This window comes from Saimiri boliviensis, chromosome 7 (genome assembly GCF_048565385.1).
Source record: "Saimiri boliviensis isolate mSaiBol1 chromosome 7, mSaiBol1.pri, whole genome shotgun sequence".
NCBI classification, from domain to species: Eukaryota; Metazoa; Chordata; class Mammalia; order Primates; family Cebidae; genus Saimiri; species Saimiri boliviensis.
The window spans coordinates 89,414,327-89,433,933 of NC_133455.1; the positions used below are offsets into that span (position 1 = coordinate 89,414,327).

Below are 19,607 nucleotides of genomic sequence, written 5' to 3' on the forward strand. Positions count from 1 at the left end.
TTCACGAGAAATGTTTTATCAGAAAGGTGTGTCTAAGATAGATGTTTTCCTTGTTTATTTTCTGGGTGTGCTTGGAAGTAGACTGGTGTTTATCTTGACACTGCCTGCAATATCACCTTCTTCTGAAAGAATTTGTTTTGGTGTGTTTTCTATATTTGAAAATATTCCCAAGAGCCACAGCCTGGTGAAAATTCTTCCTTGAAGGGGTTGATTGGTAATATATGTATATGTGATACTTATAACTTCATTTTTTCTCTCCTTAATTCTGACCAAAACCTTTGCACTGATTGTTATAGTTTTTCCAAAATGGTTCACAATGTTTTCTAGATAAACTGTAATAATCTAGAGCTATTCAATAGCAAACAGGTCCTTACTAAAAAATTAATCTAGAACTAGAGAATTATTAAGATCAGGGAATAGTATAACAAGAGCACTGTTCTGAATGCCGGGCGCGGTGGCTCAAGCCTGTAATCCCAGCACTTTGGGAGGCCGAGGCGGGTGGATCACAAGGTCAAGAGATCGAGACTGTCCTGGTCAACATGGTGAAACCCCGTCTCTACTAAAAATACAAAAAAAAAAAAAAATTAGCTGGGCATGGTGGCGCGTGCCTGTAATCCCAGCTACTCAGGAGGCTGAGGCAGGAGAATTGCCTGAACCCAGGAGGCCGAGGTTGCGGTGAGCCGAGATCGCGCCATTGCACTCCAGCCTGGGTAACAAGAGCGAAACTCCATCAAAAAAAAAAAAAAAAAAAAAAAAAACAAGAGCACTGTTCTGATTTTCCCCAAAACTATGATGTGCATTAGTTCAGCCTTGGCTAAGAATGGTGGCTTGTGTGTAATCCCAGCTTTTTGGAAGGCTGAGGCCTGAGGACTGTTTGAGCCTAGGAGTTTGAAAAAGCTTGGGCAATACAGTGAGACCCTGTCTCTCCATAAAAAAGATGAGAAGAGAAAACCAAGCCCTGATTATGTTCATCAGCAAGCATTATTCGCTCTTCACCATCTGCTGAAAGGGAGTAGAGAGGGCAGTGTAGTCAATGCCTCCGTGATTTATTTGCAGATAAAGTTCTCAAAACTAAAGAGGAAAGTTCTCAAAACTAAAGAGGAGACAAAGGCATTCCCTATTTATGGTATGTGCAGATCAAGTCAAAGAAAATCACCTTTTGCAGTGACCCAGCAAGTGCTTTTCAAACTGTTTTTCAGAGCTGTGGGGTTCTACAGTCCTGTCTCAGAGCACCTGGAAGAGAGAGAAACAGGTGGAAGCCAGCTTCATTGGCAAAAATACTAATTTGGGGTTTTGGGAAAGTGGTTCCAAATGGAAAAGTGAGTTCTGTTACTGTATAAAAACTTTGAGAACTCTGACAAGCCCTTGGGGCATATTGGTTTGAAGGGCTCTTCTCCTCTTACTCCAGTCTTCTGAGGTTCCCTAAGAAAGTCCTCACTACAGGCCAGCACAGTGAGCTCCTCCTTTTGTTATTTTTTGCAGGATGACTTACTGTCTTTGAAGGTTGTGAGTGTGCTACACCATCTCAGTATCAAAAGGGCCATCCAGGTCCTGAGGATCAATAACTTTGAACCAAACTGTCTACGGAGGCGGCCGTCTGATGAGGTAGCATTTTAATATTGGGGTTTGTAAGCATGCACTTCCCAGGCATGGGACTGTCCATGTGTGTGAAACTAAGAGCTATTTTTCTTGGAGGCTTAAAATCCAGCCTCATTTACTTCTTAGGCTTTCTCTGTATTTTTTCCTTTTTTCTCCATGGTGGTTCCACTTCTGTAACTAAAGCCAAGGGTTCTTTTTAAGTCGTGCTTCTTCCTTTTCTTGGGTGTATGCTTTCTTCCTTTTCCTGACTCCCTAATCCACAGAGATAAATATCTGCAAAGACTTCCTTTTCTGGACGAGTGCAATGGCCCATGCCTATAATCCCACACTTTGGGAGGCCAAGGCAGAAGGATCACTCAAGCACAGGAGATGAAGACAAGCCTGGGCAACATAGGGAGACCCTGTCTCTACAAAAATAATAACAAATTAGCCAGGCATGGTGGGTTCACGCTGGTTGTCCCAGCTACTCAGAGGCTGCAGTGGGAGGATCCACCTGAGCCTGGGAGGTGGAGGCTGCAGTGAGCCCTGATTATACCACTGCAACTCCAGCCTAGGTTAGAGAAAGAAAATTTTTCCTTTTCTTTATGCATTTAGTGGGATGTTGAGTAACTGTTCTCTGTGGACCAGACCTTTTAGACAGAAAATACAGTTTAACATTTAGGATCCCGGTTGTGTGTTCCTATAGAATAGCATTACCCCATCAGAAGTTCAGAAGTGGACGAACCACCGAGTGATGGAGTGGCTGCGCTCCGTGGACTTGGCAGAATATGCCCCCAACCTCAGAGGCAGTGGCGTCCATGGCGGGCTCATGGTAAGGCTCTGATTTAATTTCAAATTGACTTATTTTGTTGCCATCAGTCTAGTGAGTAGGATATTATCAATTTGTGCTTATCATAATCCTAAAGTCATCTGACCCAACCCTCCCGCACTATTTTTAGTAAATCTTTCCTTTCAGAGTATTTGTATTGATATCCTATAACTCTAGGCCGGATTTAAAGCCAGCTCTTTTTTATCGTCCCCTTCATGTTGAATAACATGTAGCTGTTGTCTCTCATGTGATCATGTTTGAAAACTCCTGCAAGGACACAGATTGTATTTCTGCACATTGATGTTGCATAAGGAGTTGGTTCCCACGGACTGCGCCCCAAAGAGGAGCACTGATATTGGGAAGCCTGAAGCCTGGATTTGAGTACCAGCTCTATCACTCACTAACTTGGGCAAAATGGAGAAAAGATATGTAAATTAAAGATCGAAGTCCATACCCTGTTTACCTCACCGGGCTATTGAGAGGATCACTGGGGATGACCTAAGTGAAAGAGCTTTGCAAATTATAAAGCACTGTACAAACATGTATGATTTATGGTGACTTTTGACAAGCTTAATTTTTTTAAACAGGTTCTAGAACCTCGTTTTAATGTGGAAACAATGGCTCAGTTATTGAACATCCCACCAAATAAGACTTTGCTGCGAAGACATTTGGCCACTCATTTCAACCTTCTGATCGGGGCTGAGGCCCAGCACCAGAAGCGAGATGCCATGGAGCTGCCAGATTATGTCCTTCTAACAGCTACTGCCAAAGTGAAGGTTGGTTCAGGCTCGTACGGTTTAATAATTGCTTGGCGCAAAGACCACTTTGTGTCAGTTACCTGGTTATTCTGTTTTCTGGTGTTTACTAAGTTTTGTGGGTGGGTTCCTTTCCAGCAAATGCAGGAATCCTCAATGCTTAGTTGTCTTAGGAGAAAGATGTTGGCGGAGAGACAGTTTGCAGATAGCAGAGAGCTTTATTGAAGGGAAATAGGGAGCAAAGAGCTTATTGTAGGGAAAAAAAAAAGTATACGAGATGATCCTCCAGGGAAAACAGCAGTAACGATGCTTATTTAAAGGGACAGTGCCCTCCAAAAACCAAGGCACAGTGGGCTGCTGAAAGAGAATGAACCCAAGAGTTCTGTGTTGGGTTTTTATGATGTCCAGTTTTTTTCTTGAAGCTCTTGCCTCTGTGTTAAGTCTCTGTCTTTTTCATCTCATTTTCCCGCTCCTGCCTTAAGTCCTCACCTTTTCCCTGCCTAGTTCCCATCCCAGGTTTGTAGGACCCTCCCTTACTATCGTTGATGCACATGCGTGGGTTGGGTATTGGCTACATTTCTACCTAAAAGCTGCATTGCTTATTCCCACCGCCCCAAAAAGGTTGTTTAGCAGTCAAATCTATATGTATTGTATCTGCATGTCTCTTAGGAATTTCTTCTTTGCCCTCTTCTCCTCTTTATCAGAATGCAGCTAGCTACATTCTGGCAGGTGAACTGCAGAGTGAGCGATTACTGGGCATCTTAAGGGGCGTTTCTTTCTGCATAGGTGTTTCTCCTCCTCTCTGCTCATATCTAGCATGCATGTTTTGGGTGGTTTCTGGGGTGTGAGATTTTCCAGACCACTCTTTTCTCAGGGGCTTCCCCTCATATCTAACTATCTGCCTATTCTGACAAGTTGAAGGAATGGTTGACCCTTGAAGAACAAGAGTTTGAATTGCACAGGTCCACTCCTATTTGGAATTTTTTTTTCCAAGCAAGTGTGGAGGGATGTAAAACCCACATATAGAGAGGCCCGGCTTTTTAGGTACACAGGTACTGCCGAACCATGTACAGATGTTGGTATACATGAGGGTCTTGGAACTAATGCTCTGTGTATACTGAGGGATAACTGAGTATATGTCTTTTAAAAGTATAATAATTAAGAGAATGCATCCAGATAGCTCAGTCAGTAAAGCATCACACTTTTAATCTGGAGGTCCAGGGTTCATGTCCCTTTTTGGGTGCTCCCTCTTAGGCGGACATGGTGGCTTACACCTGTAATTCCAGTGCTTTGGAAGACCAAGGCAGGTGGATCACTTGAGCCCAGGAGTTTGAGGCTGCAATGAGCTATGGTTGAGCTATGAGCATGCCACTGCACTCTAGCCTGGGCAACAGAGCCAGATCCTGTGTCTCAAAAAATAATAATGAAGAGCATGATGTTAGCTTCTAAAACCCATGCATTGGTAGTGCAGAGAGCTCATAACTTGGGTTCAAATATTGATTGCAGTTGTTCTGTTTTTATAAGTCAAGTATAGAAGAGAGATTTCTCTTGTACAGATTCAGCTTGTCTGGCTTACGATTGACCAGCCTTGTAAACAGGAAAAGATACTTAAGAAATGATTCAAAGTGGACCAGAAGAGAATGGATACTTCCTAATTTACCTGGATTTATGGATTATACCAAATTCAGATTACTTTTTCTTCTTTTAAATTAATCCTAGATTCACTCTTCTAAATATGTTATCTCAACCAACTTGATGGGTTATCAGGTCCTCCAGAAATTTGTGCCAAGTTCTTTTTACTTTTTTTTTTTTTTTTTTTTTTTTGCTATCTGCCTGACTCATCCAATGACCAAGATGGAGTTTCTCTTCTAAGTGTTGCTGAAGTTTTCTCTCCAAAAAATTCTTTTAGCAATCACCAGTTCTGTTATGGAAGCAGAATAGGCACACAAGATAATCATAGCCTCAGCCCAAGAAAAAATATAGTAAGGTCCATTTTATTTTGCTAACCTTAGATTGAAAAACCTTGCAAAATTGGACTCAGCCCTGCAAAATCTCGTTGCATTAAGACCTGTCTAATCAAAACAATGAAGCCAGGTGCAGTGGCATGTGCCTGTAATACCAGCCACTCCAGAGGCTGAGGCAGGAGGATCTCTTGAGACCAGGAGTTTGAAGCCAGTCCAGACAGTGACTATCCAGCTAGTTGACATGAATAAGAGAATAAGATTAATTTTCTGAGATTCATAACAAAGATCATTTATCATTGCATCATTTGTATGCCTAGGATGCCCTTTCTTTTTTATACAAATTTAAACATCCAGTTACTTTTCTTTCTACATAGGGTAAATAATTAAATTACACACGTAGGGGAGAGGGGTGATGCAAAAAAAATTACATGTTATCAGTCCTTGATTATATGAATTTTATCAGATCCTTTGAACGTTTTTGTTTGCTTTTCTTTCAAAGCCAAAGAAACTTGCCTTTAGCAATTTTGGGAATTTGAGAAAGAAGAAACAGGAAGATGGTGAAGAATATGTTTGTCCAATGGAATTGGGACAGGCATCAGGAAGTGCATCTAAGAAAGGATTTAAAGCTGGTTTGGATATGCGCTTGTATGACGAAGATGATTTGGACCGGTTAGAGCAGGTAAGTCCAACATTGGATACCTTTTTCAAGTGCTTCCAGCATTCAGACACTAAACAGGAACTTTGTATGCTGTGTCTGATGGAGGATATTTTTTTCAAATAACTAAAAATACAGATATTAATAAAAAAACAGTGAACACTTAGAGATGGCTTTTATGTTCCAGGTACCATCCTAAGCACTTAATGTATGTTTATGGTAACCTTAAGACATGGAGAGTGTTGTTATTCTCATTTTGGAGATAAGGAAACTGAGACAGAGAGCTAAGTAACTTGCCCAAGGTCTTCAGCCTGTCACTCTGGCTCCAAAGCCTGTGATATTTACCTATGTTATGCCATCTCTGTATTAAAACATGTTAGGAATGGACAGGTTATTCTATGTAGCCTTTTCAGATTCAAGTTGTGGGACTGCATATTTCCCCTCTAATCAACAGTCCTTTGGTACTGTTAGCAAAGGCATTAGACTAGCTGTGTCAGTAAAGTGTCTCTTCTGATTTTTCACTTCTGACTGCAGTAGTGAGAGGAGATTATCGCCAGAAGTGTTCTGTTGCTCCTACCCCATTCAGTGCTATTTGCATGATTTCTTCTTAGATTCTTGTTTCTCTTGCTGCACTTTCCCTGAAATTGTGAAAACACATATGTCACATTTTGGTTTGTTCTTTGCAGATGGAAGATTCAGAAGGGACAGTAAGACAGATAGGTGCATTCTCTGAAGGCATCAACAATCTGACGGTGAGTTTGTGAAATGAATTGAAAATGTTCTTCTATAAATGTCTTTTACAACAATCCCAAAAGACCTCCTGTCTCTTGGAGAATGTGTAGTTCTGAGCTCTTGGCTCTCAGTGTGACTCCCTGTCTCCTTGTTTTCCAGCACATGTTAAAAGAAGATGACATGTTTAAAGATTTTGCTGCCCGTTCCCCCAGTGCCAGCATTACAGATGAAGACTCAAACGTTTGACCATAGCACCTGGATGAACATGAGGAGTGCTTACTCTCTTTTCTACTTTCTTTTCCAAATACTCACAGTATATACAACAGGCAACAGATGGTCTATTGTTTGTTGTTCCAACTTCTGCTCCTTGAGTTTACACAGAAAGCAGGAGTAGTGTGCCGATTCTGAAGTTGCCACAAAAAAATAAGACACTGGTGAATGAGAGTATAATTGTTTTTCTTCTATTTAATGTAAAAATCTGTGATATATTATATTTAAAGTGTTGCATTTAAGATGAGTGTTTTACCAGAGTGTTTTCCATTCACATCCACAGTATGGAGGATTTGGGGAACAGTAACCAAGATGTGAATGATTTTGTCACATCAGTGTTCACTGTAGCCACCTAAGTAGGACATCATATGATTTCAGAGTCAATATGTGGAACTTCTTTAAGCATTCATTGTGCCCACTAAATGCCAGCCACACCTCCACTTGCCTCTTATTGTCTTATTTTTATATATTTTTCTAAATATATGTATATATACAGTACATAGAAAATAGAACTTTTATTTTGTGACATAAGGACGATGATGAAAAGATCACGTTTTTGAAACAATGTGGTGATCAGAATGTTCATATACCAGCTGGTTTCTGAAGAAGTCAGAATGATCTTTCTCCATACTGACTTTTAACAATGTTACAATGTTGATCATTGAGGCGAAATTAATATATATAAAATATTCCTTTTTGTTGACACCACAAAATTGTTGAACAGTTTAAGAATTTCAACCTTAATCTTGGATCCCTTTACCTCATATGGAAGTATCTGAGGGACATTAGTATACTTTTTTTTGTTTTGTTGGGTTTTTTTTGAGATGCTCAGTTGCCCAGGCTAGAGTGCAGTGGTACGATCTTGGCTCACTGCAACCTCCAACTCTCGGGTTCAAGTGATTCTTCTGCCTCAGCCTCCCAAGAAGGTGGGACTACAGACACACACCACCACGCATGGCTAATTTTGGTATTTTTAATAGAGATGGGTTTTCACCATGTTGGCCAGGCTGGTCTTGAACACCTGACCTCGTGATCTACCCGCCTCTGCCTCCCAAAGTGCTGGAATTACTGGTGTGACCACTGCCCCCAGCCTTTTTTTTTTTTTTTTTTTTTTTGAGTGACAGAGTCTCACTCTGTTGCCTAGGCGGGAGTACAGTGGCATGACCATAGCTCATTGCAGCCTTGAATTCCTAGGCTCCAGTGATCCTCTCCCCTCAGCCTTCCCAGTAGCTAGGACAACAGGCACGTGGCTTCCCACCCCACCTTTCACAACTGGCTGATTTTTGAAATTTTTTTTGTAGAAACAAGGTCTCACCATGTTGCCCAGCCTGGTCTCAAGCTCCTGCCCTCAAGCGATCCTCCCACCTCAGCCTTTCAAAGTACTGGGATTACAGGTGTGAGCCACTGCATGCGCCTGACCTGTTACTAACTTGAATACATTCAGAATCCCCTCCCCCGCCAAAAAACATTGTAGAAATAGTTTTTGAGGAAACCAAAAGCAAAGCAGAAACCTTCACAGTATTGTTTTTCTCTTTGTTAACTACATCATTACACCAAAATACTAACAGTCTGCCTAAACATGTTCATTGTTTATTTCTCAGGCTATCAATGAATGGAGTTTTTTTAAAGTTGAATATTTGTCTGAACATTTTATTTCAAAGATCGAAAAAACAGGCTGCAAAATTCATTTTATAATGGCTGTTTTGTTATAATAAGATGTAGTTCATGTTTTTCTATAGCACTGGGCCCAAATATTCTTTTTAAAAAAATATCACTGCAGCAAAAACTGTTACTGTGTTTATTATATTTGTAGGAATATTAGAAAAATATTCTATTTTTTATTCAGTGCTACATAATTATCCATGGTAGCCAACCCTACAATAGACAGGTTTTTACAAACTGAGGTGGAAGTGGGCAGTTCAGTATCTGCCATTGGACTTGATGATAAAATGTATTTAAATATCAGTGGTATTATCTTCTAAGTTGTCAGCAAGCTACCAAGTTATTCATTAAAGAACTTATAATACCAGATTACTATTTATTCATAACTAAAATGATTTGATGCTAATAATAATTTTCTTTAAACTCTACCATTCATTTTTTGGTAACTATTGGACTTTATTTGGATTTTATTTTAATGTGACTAGATGTCACCATTTGAAAAAATCAATTTGTTCTTAGAACCTGGTTGAAAATGCAAGGAGACTGTTACAGATGCCAAATATTTTTTATTCAGGACAGTATAACCTAACTGATATATAATAAGGTTAATTTTTTTATGGTGTATATTATTTACAAAATACACAGTGCTGGTGTTATCATACGAAAGAAATAAAGTTAACTGATAATTGCCTCATTTTTATTGCCGTTATTTCATTTTCCATTTTTCATAGTAACAGGCTTTGTTTCTGATATAGAAAATAACATGATCTGTTTATAAACTGCCATAAATTTGTTTGAATGGAGTTTATAACATGTTTTAACAGATAGGAATTTGAGGCCTTTGTTTGAGAAGCTTTTATAGGAAAAGAAGCAACTGAGCTGAGGAATGAAGAATCATGGCAAAAGGTAAAAGAAACAAAAACAAAAAAATTAAAAAAGAAAAAAAATACTGGCAGAAGGGATATAGGAAAAGCAAATGGAAATGACTCACCTACAGACTGGGAGAAGTTAGTTGTATAAAGAGGTATATGGATCTTTGATGAACTAACATAGGGGGCTGGGCACGGTGGCTCATGCCTATAATCCCAGCACTTTGGGAGTCCGAGGTGAGAGGATTGCTTGAGCCTAAGAGATCAAGACCAACCTGGGCAACACAGCGAAACCCCATCTCTACAAAAAATACGTAAAAATTAGCCAGGTGTGGTGGTGTACACCTGTAGCCCCAGCTATTCAAGAGGCTGAGGTGAGAAGATTACCTAAGCCAGGGAGGTTGAAGCTGCAGTGAGCCATTATCACGACACTGCACTCCAGCCTGCGTAGCACAGTGAGACCCTGCCTCAAGAAACAACAACAAAAAGAACTAACATGCCATGTTTACTTTAACACTTGGAAAGAGGAAACATATCTTGAAAGAGATTACCAAAGATTAAAAGTAGAGTGGATATAACCTAGATAGAACAGATGTTTTGTGTGAAATTCGATATCACTAACTTAAACCAGCAGGAACTGTATGAATGCAAACACCCAGTTAACAAACAGAGACCTAACGTGTATTTAGCTGTGTGTATATATGCTTAACTACACCCAAGGAAGCTGTAGAGTTAAAATGTGAACCATATTAACAGATGGGACTTCCCTGCAGAACTTTTACTTTGAAAAAGAAGTGCTTTGAACTAGATCCACCTGTTTGATATTTGAATGCAGAGAAAATGGGGCAAAAAGCATCACAACAGTTGGCTCTGAAGGACAGCAAAGAGGTGCCCAGGGTCTGTGAGGTGGTCAGTGAAGCTATAGTCCACGCGGCTCAGAAGCTGAAGGAGTACCTTGGATTTGAATATCCTCTGAGTAAACTCTGCCCAGCTGCAAATACTCTGAATGAGATCTTCTTAATCCATTTCATCACTTTCTGCCAAGAAAAGGGAATTGATGAATGGCTGACGACCACCAAGATGACCAAGCACCAAGCCTTACTATTTGGCGCTGACTGGATTTGGACCTTTTGGGAATCTGACAAGCAAATAAAGCTTCAGCTGGCAGTACAAACTCTGCGGATGTCTTCACCTTCTCTCATGGAATCTAAACCTTGTGATCTTTCCAATCCAGAATCAAGGGTAGAGGAGTCTTCCTGGAAGAAAAGTAGATTTGATAAGCTGGAAGAATTCTGTAACTTGATAGGAAAGGATTGCCTGGGTCTGTTTTTCATCTTTGGGATTCCGGGAAAGCCTAAAGACATCAGGGCAGTTGTCCTGGACAGTGTCAAAAGTCAGATGGTAAGGAGCCATCTGCCAGGAGGGAAGGCTGTGGTTCAGTTTGTCCTGGAAACTGAAGACTGTGTCTTCATCAAAGAGCTGCTAGGAAGCTGTCTGAGTAAGAAAGATGGGCTGAGAGAGGTGGGCAAGGTTTATATTAGCATTCTCTGATCTGGATATGTATGATGTGACTGGCCTGTAAGAAGAAAAGAGAAAAAGATTCTAATAAGTAAGCTCACCTGTTTGCATCATTCCAGCATGGGATTTTTTTTTCTTTTATTTTCCCATTGACTGAAAATGATTACTGGGTTCAACATATATGCGTGTCACAATTACAGAGAGAGAAAAAAACCCTGGCTGTAATTCAGGAAAACTTATAATTTAGTTTAATATTTCATTCACTTTTCAGTAATAAAAATGGGAAGAGATAATAAAGTCACATTTAAAGTTTGATTTGCAAAAAGAAAAAAGGTATCTGTTTGAAATACTAAGTCTAGCACTCAAAAGTATAAAATGTGTTTTTGCATCTGTTGGTGGGAGGTGGGTAGGGTAAAGTAGTGGGTAAGGCTATTGAGCAGGTTTAATTAACATTTGTAACACCAGTTGCAAGCCACGCACAGTGGCTTGCACCTGTGGTCAGCTACTTGGGAGGCTGAGATGGGAGGATTGCTTGAGCCCAGGAGTTTGAGGCTACAGTGAGCTATGATTGCACCACTCTAGCCTGGGCAACAGAGTGAATCCTCATATATATATATATATATATATATATATATATATATATATTTTTTTTTTTTTTTTAACAGTTTTGGTTGAGGATTCCTGAGAAAAACAGCGTTCTTCTCCTCTAACACTTAACCTACTCTGCCTCCTCCCTATCTGCTGTCTGTGCACTGAGAGGACTTTGATGGGATTTACTTTGAGATTCACTTTAGTGTTAGCTCTACCTATGATTTAAAAACAGTGACCTATATAACAATTCCTTTTAATAATAATATTTGTTTAGCCTTTGCGGTAAGGAAAATGTATTCACATATAATAACCATTTTTGCTTAAACGCCAGTGTGGAATTATAACAGTACAAAGAGGAATCACCATTACGTATTGTACTTATAAGTCAAGTCAGATGCTTTACATATATTAGTGTAATTTGCATGTGTCTTCCATGACTCTAAGAGGTTTCTATTTGCCAAATTAAAGAGCTTAGATAACTCATAAATCTATTAGGTGACTCAACAAAAAAGTAGTCTGTCCAGTTACAAAGCCCATACTCTACAGTCACGTAAAGAATATTCCCTGTAAGCCTATAAATTATGTTAAGTAAAAATTGATTTACAGAAAAGAAAAGAAAATTCTTTGGCCAGGAAGAATAGCTGTGATCCCAGCACTCTGGGAGTCTGAGACAGGAGGATCACTTGAGCCCAGGAGTTCAGGAGCAGCCTGGCCAACATGGTGAAACCCCGTCTCTACAAAAAATACAAAAAGTCATGGTGATGTGTGCCTGTAGTCCCAGCTACTTGAGAGGCTGAGGTGTGGGGATCACTTGGACCCACGAGGTCAAGGCTGCAGTGAGTTGTGATGATGCCACTGCACTCCAGCCTAGGCAACAGAGACCCCATCTCAATAAGCAAATATATGAAAAGAAAATTCTCTGATTTTAAACTACTGGAATTGCTGAGACCACAAAGATGTTCACCTGCAAAGATGCTAGCTGGTTGCTGTTGCTCATTTTTTCTGCATTTCCTGACCTTAATCTGTGGCTGCTTTTCCTGTTGTTGAACAACCTGTTCACTGATATGCAGCCATTAGGAACGTGGGCTGAAGCCTTTCACCTGCATCCAACCTCTTAAAACCGCTTCTTTTTCTGACAGTCTTCTTATGGCCTTAGCCCTTTCTGTATTTTGGCATTTAGGGCATCTTCCTGTGAGGTTAAATTAAGGCATACAAGTGCAATATGGCATTATAGAGTATATTCCAAAGAAATACATTTGTTGCTGTGATTTTGTTTTTTAGGCAGTCTCACTCTGTTGCTAGGCTGGAGTGCAGTGGCATGATCTCGGCTCACTGCAACCTCTGCCTTCCAGGTTCACGTGATTCTCCTGCCCGGTCTCCCAAGTAGCTGGGACTATAGGTAGGCACCACCATGCCTGGCTAGTTTTTGTATTTTTAGTAGAGACAGGATTTCACCATGTTTGCCAGGATGGCTTCCATCTTTTGACCTCGTGATCTGCCCACCTTCACCTCTCAAAGTGCTAGGATTACAGGTGTGAGTTACCATGCCCGGCTGCTGTGATCTTTATAATTGAAACATGTTGCAGTGCACTCTGATAGTTCGTCCTACACCAGTTTGTAAAATGCTGACTGCAAGCCACCAATTGATATCATGACCACCAATAGGTCACAATCCAGAGTTGTAAAAACTTTGTCATGGTGGAAGGAGAGAGGACTTCTGAGTTTAGTTAAGGTCAAACCTGCCTAAAATCCTAGCTCTTTTATTTAAACTTACCCAACCAAACTTCTGTGCTAGTTATTTTCAATTCAATCTCCACATCTACTCCCCATGTTCTCTGTCTTCTTCTGGGATCTGGCTGCATCACTCTGGCTTCCATTCAGTGGAGAGCCCGAGATCAGAAGGGGAACAAGTCTGGAATGTATTAGCCCAACCCTCTCTGCCTCATTACGCTTGGTTCCAGACAGCTCCTGTCCAACTGGCCCTTCTCTGAGACTCCAGCTCCCTCCCCTTCCCATCTGAGGCCATTGTTGGTTCCGGGGTGCTTCATTATTCTTTGTTAGTTCCTTGCACCCTGCCCCTACCATGGAGATGTCCTTTTCCCTCAGGTAGACTTGAGAGTGCCATTGGATTGCTTCTGGAGCCCTAATGCCTCCTGATTTTCCCATCTAAAAACTTGAGATGACAATATCTACCTCGTAGGGCTGCTATTCATTGTGAAATTAGTAATAATCACCCAGGCGCAGTGGCTTACGTCTGTAATCCCAGCACTTTGGGAGGCCGAGGCAGGTGGATTGTGAGGTCAGCAGTTAGAGACCCCCCTGACCAACATGGTGAAACCCCATCTCTACTAAAAATACAAAAATTAGCAGGGTGTGGTGGCACACGACTGTAATCCCAGCTACTCAGGAGGCTGAGGCAGGAGAATCACTTGAAGCTAGAAGGCGGAGGTTGCAGCAAGTGGATATTACGCCACTGCACAGCCTGGGCGATAAAGCAAGACTCTGTCTAAATAATATTAATAATAATAATAGTGCTTAGTACAATGATCTAAATCCACTCTTTGATTCTTTATCCAGCCCAGTAAACAGGATCCACAGTGAATATAAAGGCGCATCGTTCACTTCAATCTAGATTTAGGCTTAAGAGCATGCTGTTTTCTTTCCATTAGCCAGGTGTTCTTCCAATTAAAATAAGCCTTGCAACATTAGGGAACACCAGCCCCCAAATTCCTTCTCTTCAACTTTATCTCTCGACGAAGTGCTGGGGGAAAGCAAGGAAGTGGGTGTTCATAATCCCCGTGATGCCTGCAGCTTCAGGAAAAAAGAACGTGATGTATATTCTCTTCAGCCTCAAGAAATGGCTGTTTTCCCTCCTCCCAATGTTTATTCACCCCCATAGCCCTCTCCTTGAGGAACCCGAAATAGGAAGAGCATAGCTGCGGACTTGTATTCGTCCTTCATTAGGCATTGGCATGAAAGTTTTTAATCAAATGAAGTATTGATATACACAATTACTTGTCAATTAAAAATGATTTTTTTAAAGAAGGTGATATTGGCAGAGACACTGTTTCCTCTTTCTGGTACAGAGGTCTCCAATAGCATAGAGTCAAGCTCAGCCTTTGCAATTTGGGTTAGTATGTTGCAAAAAAAAAAAAGTGTAAATGAAAGAAAGTTTCATTCAAACATAATTGCTGAGAGCCTATTACATGTATGGCTTGTTCTGTGCCCTGCCAATCCAGCAGTGAAAAAGAACAAAGTTCCTAGTTTCAAAGAGTTTCTATCTTAATGGTGGAAGACAGACAAACACATACAGATGTTTAAATGCATATTTTCAAAACATCTCACACGTGTAGTAATCTCAGCACTTTGGGAAGCCAAGGCCAGTGGATCACTTAAGCTCAGGAATTTGGAACCAGCCTGGGCAACATGATGAAACCCTGTCTCTACTAAACATACAAAACTTAGCTGGGTGTGGTGACGTGTGCCTGTAGACCCAGCTACTTGGGAGGCTGAGATGGGAGGATCACTTGAGCCCAGGAGGCAGAGGTTACAATGAGCCCAGATCCAGCCACTGTACTCTGGTCTGGGCAATAGAGTGAGACCCTGTCTCAAATAATAATATTAATTTAAAAATAGTAATGTAAATAAAAAGCATGATCTGGGAATAAGGAGTACAGGAGGTGCTATTTTATTTTAAGTAGTGAAGGAAGGCCTAAGTGAAGAGGAGGCAATTAGCTAGATATCTGAAGGAAGACATTGAGCATCAGTGCAGACATTTGGGAAAGAGTGTTCTAGGCACAAAGAACTGCAAATGCAAAGATCCTGGAATGGGAGTGGATGTGAATGTGGATAGCAAAAGAGGCTGACATGGACAGAGCAGAGATGAGTTTGGAGAATTAGCCAGCAAATGGATCAAGCTGATCAAACTTGTAAGCAGAAGTAAGGACCCAACTATTCTGAGTGATGGGAGAGAGAAATGTCTTGACTAACCTGCATCTTAAAAACCTCACCTGAGGCCGGGCATGGTGGCTTAATCTCAGCACATTGGGAGGCCAAAGTGGGTGGGTCACTTGAGGCCAGGAATTCAAGACCAGCCTGGCCAACGTGGTGAAAATCCATGTCTACTAAAAACACAAAAATAAGCCAGGTGCAGTGGCACATGCCTGTAATTTCAGCTACTCAGGAGACTGAAGCAGGAGAATCTCTTGAACTCAGGAGGCGGAGACTGCAGTGAGCTGAGATCACGCCACTGCACTCCAGGCTGGGTGACAGAGCAAAGCTCTGTCTCAAACAAACCTTACTTGATTGCTGGGGGGAGACCTGATGGCAGAAGAAAAAGAAGAGAAGCAGAATCCAGACAAGCAGTTAGGAAGCTGTAGTCGTCCAGATGAGAGAAAAAGGTAGCCTGGAGCACAGTTGAAGAGGAGGAGGTGTGAAGAGGTCAGATTTAGGATGTAGTTGAAAGTAAAGTGTACAGCATTTGTTGATGATTGGATGTGGGGTTTGAAACATGCAACAATTAGATGCCGTATTTTCAAATGTCTTGAATAATAAGAATACACACAAAGGCAGAAATAAATTTGTCTTTGACTTTTCTTTATCCATAGAAACCAAAAGATGGAGAAAAGCATTTTAGAGAAACAGTGCCAGGGTAGGTGATTGCCAGATGGGCACTGTGTGACTGGTGCCTTGCTGAGGAAAAAGTAAACATGGGCAAAGGAGATCCCAAGAGGCAAAATGTGACTATACATATTCCTTGTGCACACTTGTCAGAAGGAGCACAAGAAGCAGCACCCAGACGCTCTGTCTGCCTCTCAGAGTGTTCTAAACAGTGCAAGAGAGGTAGAGGACTGTGTCTGCTAAAGAGAAAGGAAAATTTGAAGATGTGGGAAATGCGGATGAAAGACCCATTATGAAAGAGAAATGAAAACCTATGTCCCTCCAGAAGGGGAGACGATTAAAAAAAGCCGAAGAAGCCTCCTTTGGCTTTTTTCTTATGTTCTGAGTATTGCCCCCAAATCAAAGGAAAATGTCCTGGCCTATCCATTGGTGATGTGAAGAAACTGGGAGAGAGGTGGAATGACACTGTTGCAGATGACAGGCAGTCTTGTGAAAAGAAGCCTGCAAAGCTGAAGGAAAAATATGAAAAGGATATTGCAGCAGACTGGGCTGAAGAAAAGCCTCATGCAGCAACCAAGGGACTTGCCAAGGCTGAAGAAAAACAAGAGGAGGAAGAGGAAAGAGATGATGATAAGCAAGTTTGTTGTAGCAGTTTTTTCTTGTCTATAAAGCATTTGATGACCCGTTTATACAGCACACTCCTTTTAAAGCAAATAATAATAATAATAATAATAATAAAAATATAAGGCTGTATAAGATTTGTTTTTAAACCTTACTTTTTTTCACAATTAACTTTTCTTGCACAATTAACATGTTACTGAATGTCCCTTTAGATAGCCCTGTCCTGGTGGTGTTTTTAATAGACATTAACCTTGCCTGGTACAATATGGGGGTTGTAACTGGCATGGAAATTTAAAGCAGGTTTTTGTTGGCTCGTAGCACAGATTAGTTATATATGAGGATAGTTTTTTCATCTTCATTTTTCTCTGATGCAGCTTATACAAAATAATTGTTGTTCTGCTAGCTGAATACCATTCTGTAATTGAAAAAAAAAGTTGCAGCTGTTTTGTTGACATTCTGAATGCTTCTAATAAAATACAATTTTTTAATTTAAAAAACATTTTAGCCCTTTGCCTTCAGTAAACTGGTCATGAATAGGCCCAGGTGGCATGTTTTAAAGTTGTTAAGCAATAACTATTCCCACCTTGAATGCTTCTGGGAGGTTAGGTTATAGTACTCAGTCACTTAATGGTTCCTTGGTGTATAGTGACCCCTGTCGGCAGGAATGCTGTGTGGAATACACCATCAAGACGGAGGTGACGTGAAGAACATGCAACTTGGAATCAGATGTGGATTTGAGTTTCAATGCTCATAAGAGCAGAGTCAAGTGGCTTAACTCTTTGTTTCCTTATTTGTAAAATGGGAATTACTTCAACTACATCATGCATTGCTTAATGGGGATATGTACTGAGAAATGCATTGTTAGGCAATTTCATTGTTTTGGGAATGTAATAAAGTGTACTTACACAGACCTAGACAGTACAGCCTACTATACACCTAGGCATAGCTCCTAGGTTACAAGCCTGTACAGCATGTTACTTTGCCAATACTATAGGCAACTGGAACACAATGGTAAATATTTGTGTATCTGAACATATCTAAACACAAAAAAGATACAGTAAAAAGAAGGTATAAAAGGTAAAAAAAAAAAAAAAAAAAAAAAAAAAAGGTACACCTATATGGGGCACTTACAATGAATGGAGCTTGCAGGATTGGAAGTTGCTGTAGGTGAGTTGGTGAGTGGTGAGTCCATGCAAAGGTCTAGGACATTACTGGATGCTACCGTAGACTTTACAAACGCTATTCACTTTATAACTTTAGCTGCACTAAATTTATAAAAGAATAAAGTAATTGTGCTATGATAGTACAATAGCCACAGTGTCACTAGGCAATAAGAATGTTTCAGCTCCTTTATAGTCTTATGAGACCACCATCATATATGCACAGTGGTTGACTAAAACATCTTTAAGTGGCACATGACTGTAACTCAAAGGACACAAAGTTTGTGAAAATATTTTCTATACTAAAGTGTAAGCTAACCAAAATTTCAGAGACCCTAGTACAAATTCTAAGTATTCATGTTATAAACAGCTGAAAGCCACAAATCAGAGTCACCATGTTTTTTTTTCCAGGTGAAAATTAAAATGTGAAGCTTTTGTTGATTTTAAAAACACTGCATTCTCATTTAATTTTTTTAAAGCTATATGCTTGGTATAAAAATTCAAGTACAGAAGTGGAGAAAGTGAAGTCTTCAGGAGTGTCTCCTCCATCCTCATACCCACTGCCTCAAATCTGCTGTTGACCCTTCCAGAATTTGTATTGCAAAATAAAATAAAATAAAAAATAAAAAATATAATGCACAAATGAGATTATGCAATCCATAAATGCTTTATAACCTGCATTTTAAAAAATTAACAATATATTGTGGAGAATTTTCTATGCTAAGAGATTTATATCCAGTTCATCCTTGTTAAAGCTGACACCAGTGGTTCTCCATCTTGCCTGAATATTAGATTCACTTGAAGAACTTAAACAAAAAATAAACAAAATCCTAGTGGTCCAAACACATCTAGACCAATTAATCAGCATCTCAGAAGGAGTCTAGATAATAATAATTTTAAAAATCTCCTAAGTTACTCTAATATTTAACCAGGATTAGGGCCCATGTATCTTAAGCAGTGAAGCAGGATTTTTCTTGGCTCCTTTGCTGGACTCTCAGGAGGGGCGCTCTGTCTACTAGGCTCACCACACTCAGCCCCTTGGGGGAGGGAGCACATGAGTGAGCGATTGCGGGGTCCAGCCTGCCACTTTACCACCAAGTGTGCTTTCCTTCCTTTTGTTCCTGCTGCAAAGTTTTTGAATAAACTTTCACTCCTGTTCTAAAACTTGCTTCGGTCTCTCTTTCTGCCTTATGCTCCTCAATCAAATTCTTTCTTCTGAGCAGGCAAGAATTGAGGTTGCCACAGACTCACAGATTTGCCGCTGATTACAGTATGAATATGATCGTACTCCTTTTGTCCCTAAATTTCTATGGTATAGAACTTGCACTTGATTAAAATATCTAAACTTGCAAGAACAAGAGGCTGTTGCATTGACCCTGAGTTTAATGCCAATGCCCACCATTTATATTTATGTCTTTAAACACCAATGTCCTAAGAAAAATATTATTGCTCCCATTTTCCTTGAACCTGAAACTCAGAGAGGTTAGGTAGATTTGTCCAAAATCATGACGAAGGAGATCCTGGATCAAACCCCACATCCATCTGATTAAAAAGACCATGCTTTTGATCTTAAAAATAGTTTGGTGGCTGGGCGCGGTGGCTCAAGCCTGTAATCTCAGCACTTTGGGAGGCCGAGGCGGGTGGATCACGAGGTCAAGAGATTGAGACCATCCTGGTCAACATGGTGAAACCCCGTCTCTACTAAAAATACAAAAAACTAGCTGGGCGTGGTGGCGCGTGCCTGTAATCCCAGCTACTCAGGAGGTTGAGGCAGGAGAATTGC

The 19,607-nt window shown here is 40.5% G+C and overlaps 2 protein-coding genes and 1 pseudogene across 14 annotated transcripts in view; all 3 read left to right on the plus strand.

Moving 5' to 3' along the window:
* PPFIBP1 (PPFIA binding protein 1) overlaps positions 1–9,139 on the plus strand; it is a 165,467-nt gene extending 156,328 nt beyond the window's left edge. For all 13 annotated transcript variants that reach the window (XM_074402965.1, XM_074402969.1, XM_074402967.1 and 10 more), the window contains 6 exons: positions 1,483–1,605; positions 2,285–2,410; positions 2,995–3,183; positions 5,626–5,805; positions 6,468–6,533; positions 6,673–9,139. In XM_074402965.1, coding sequence (XP_074259066.1) covers positions 1,483–1,605; positions 2,285–2,410; positions 2,995–3,183; positions 5,626–5,805; positions 6,468–6,533; positions 6,673–6,759 — 771 coding nt within the window. In that variant the 3' untranslated portion in view covers positions 6,760–9,139. The remainder of the gene's footprint in view (positions 1–1,482; positions 1,606–2,284; positions 2,411–2,994; positions 3,184–5,625; positions 5,806–6,467; positions 6,534–6,672) is intronic.
* A 102-nt stretch (positions 9,140–9,241) lies between these two features.
* Positions 9,242–11,411, plus strand: REP15 (RAB15 effector protein). The gene has a single exon (XM_003926605.4). The coding sequence runs from the start codon at positions 10,155–10,157 to the stop codon at positions 10,863–10,865; it is 711 nt and encodes a 236-aa protein (XP_003926654.2). The 5' UTR covers positions 9,242–10,154; the 3' UTR covers positions 10,866–11,411.
* A 4,335-nt stretch (positions 11,412–15,746) lies between these two features.
* LOC141585215 (high mobility group protein B1-like 1) lies at positions 15,747–18,702 on the plus strand (annotated as a pseudogene).
* The last annotated feature ends 905 nt before the right edge of the window (positions 18,703–19,607 follow it).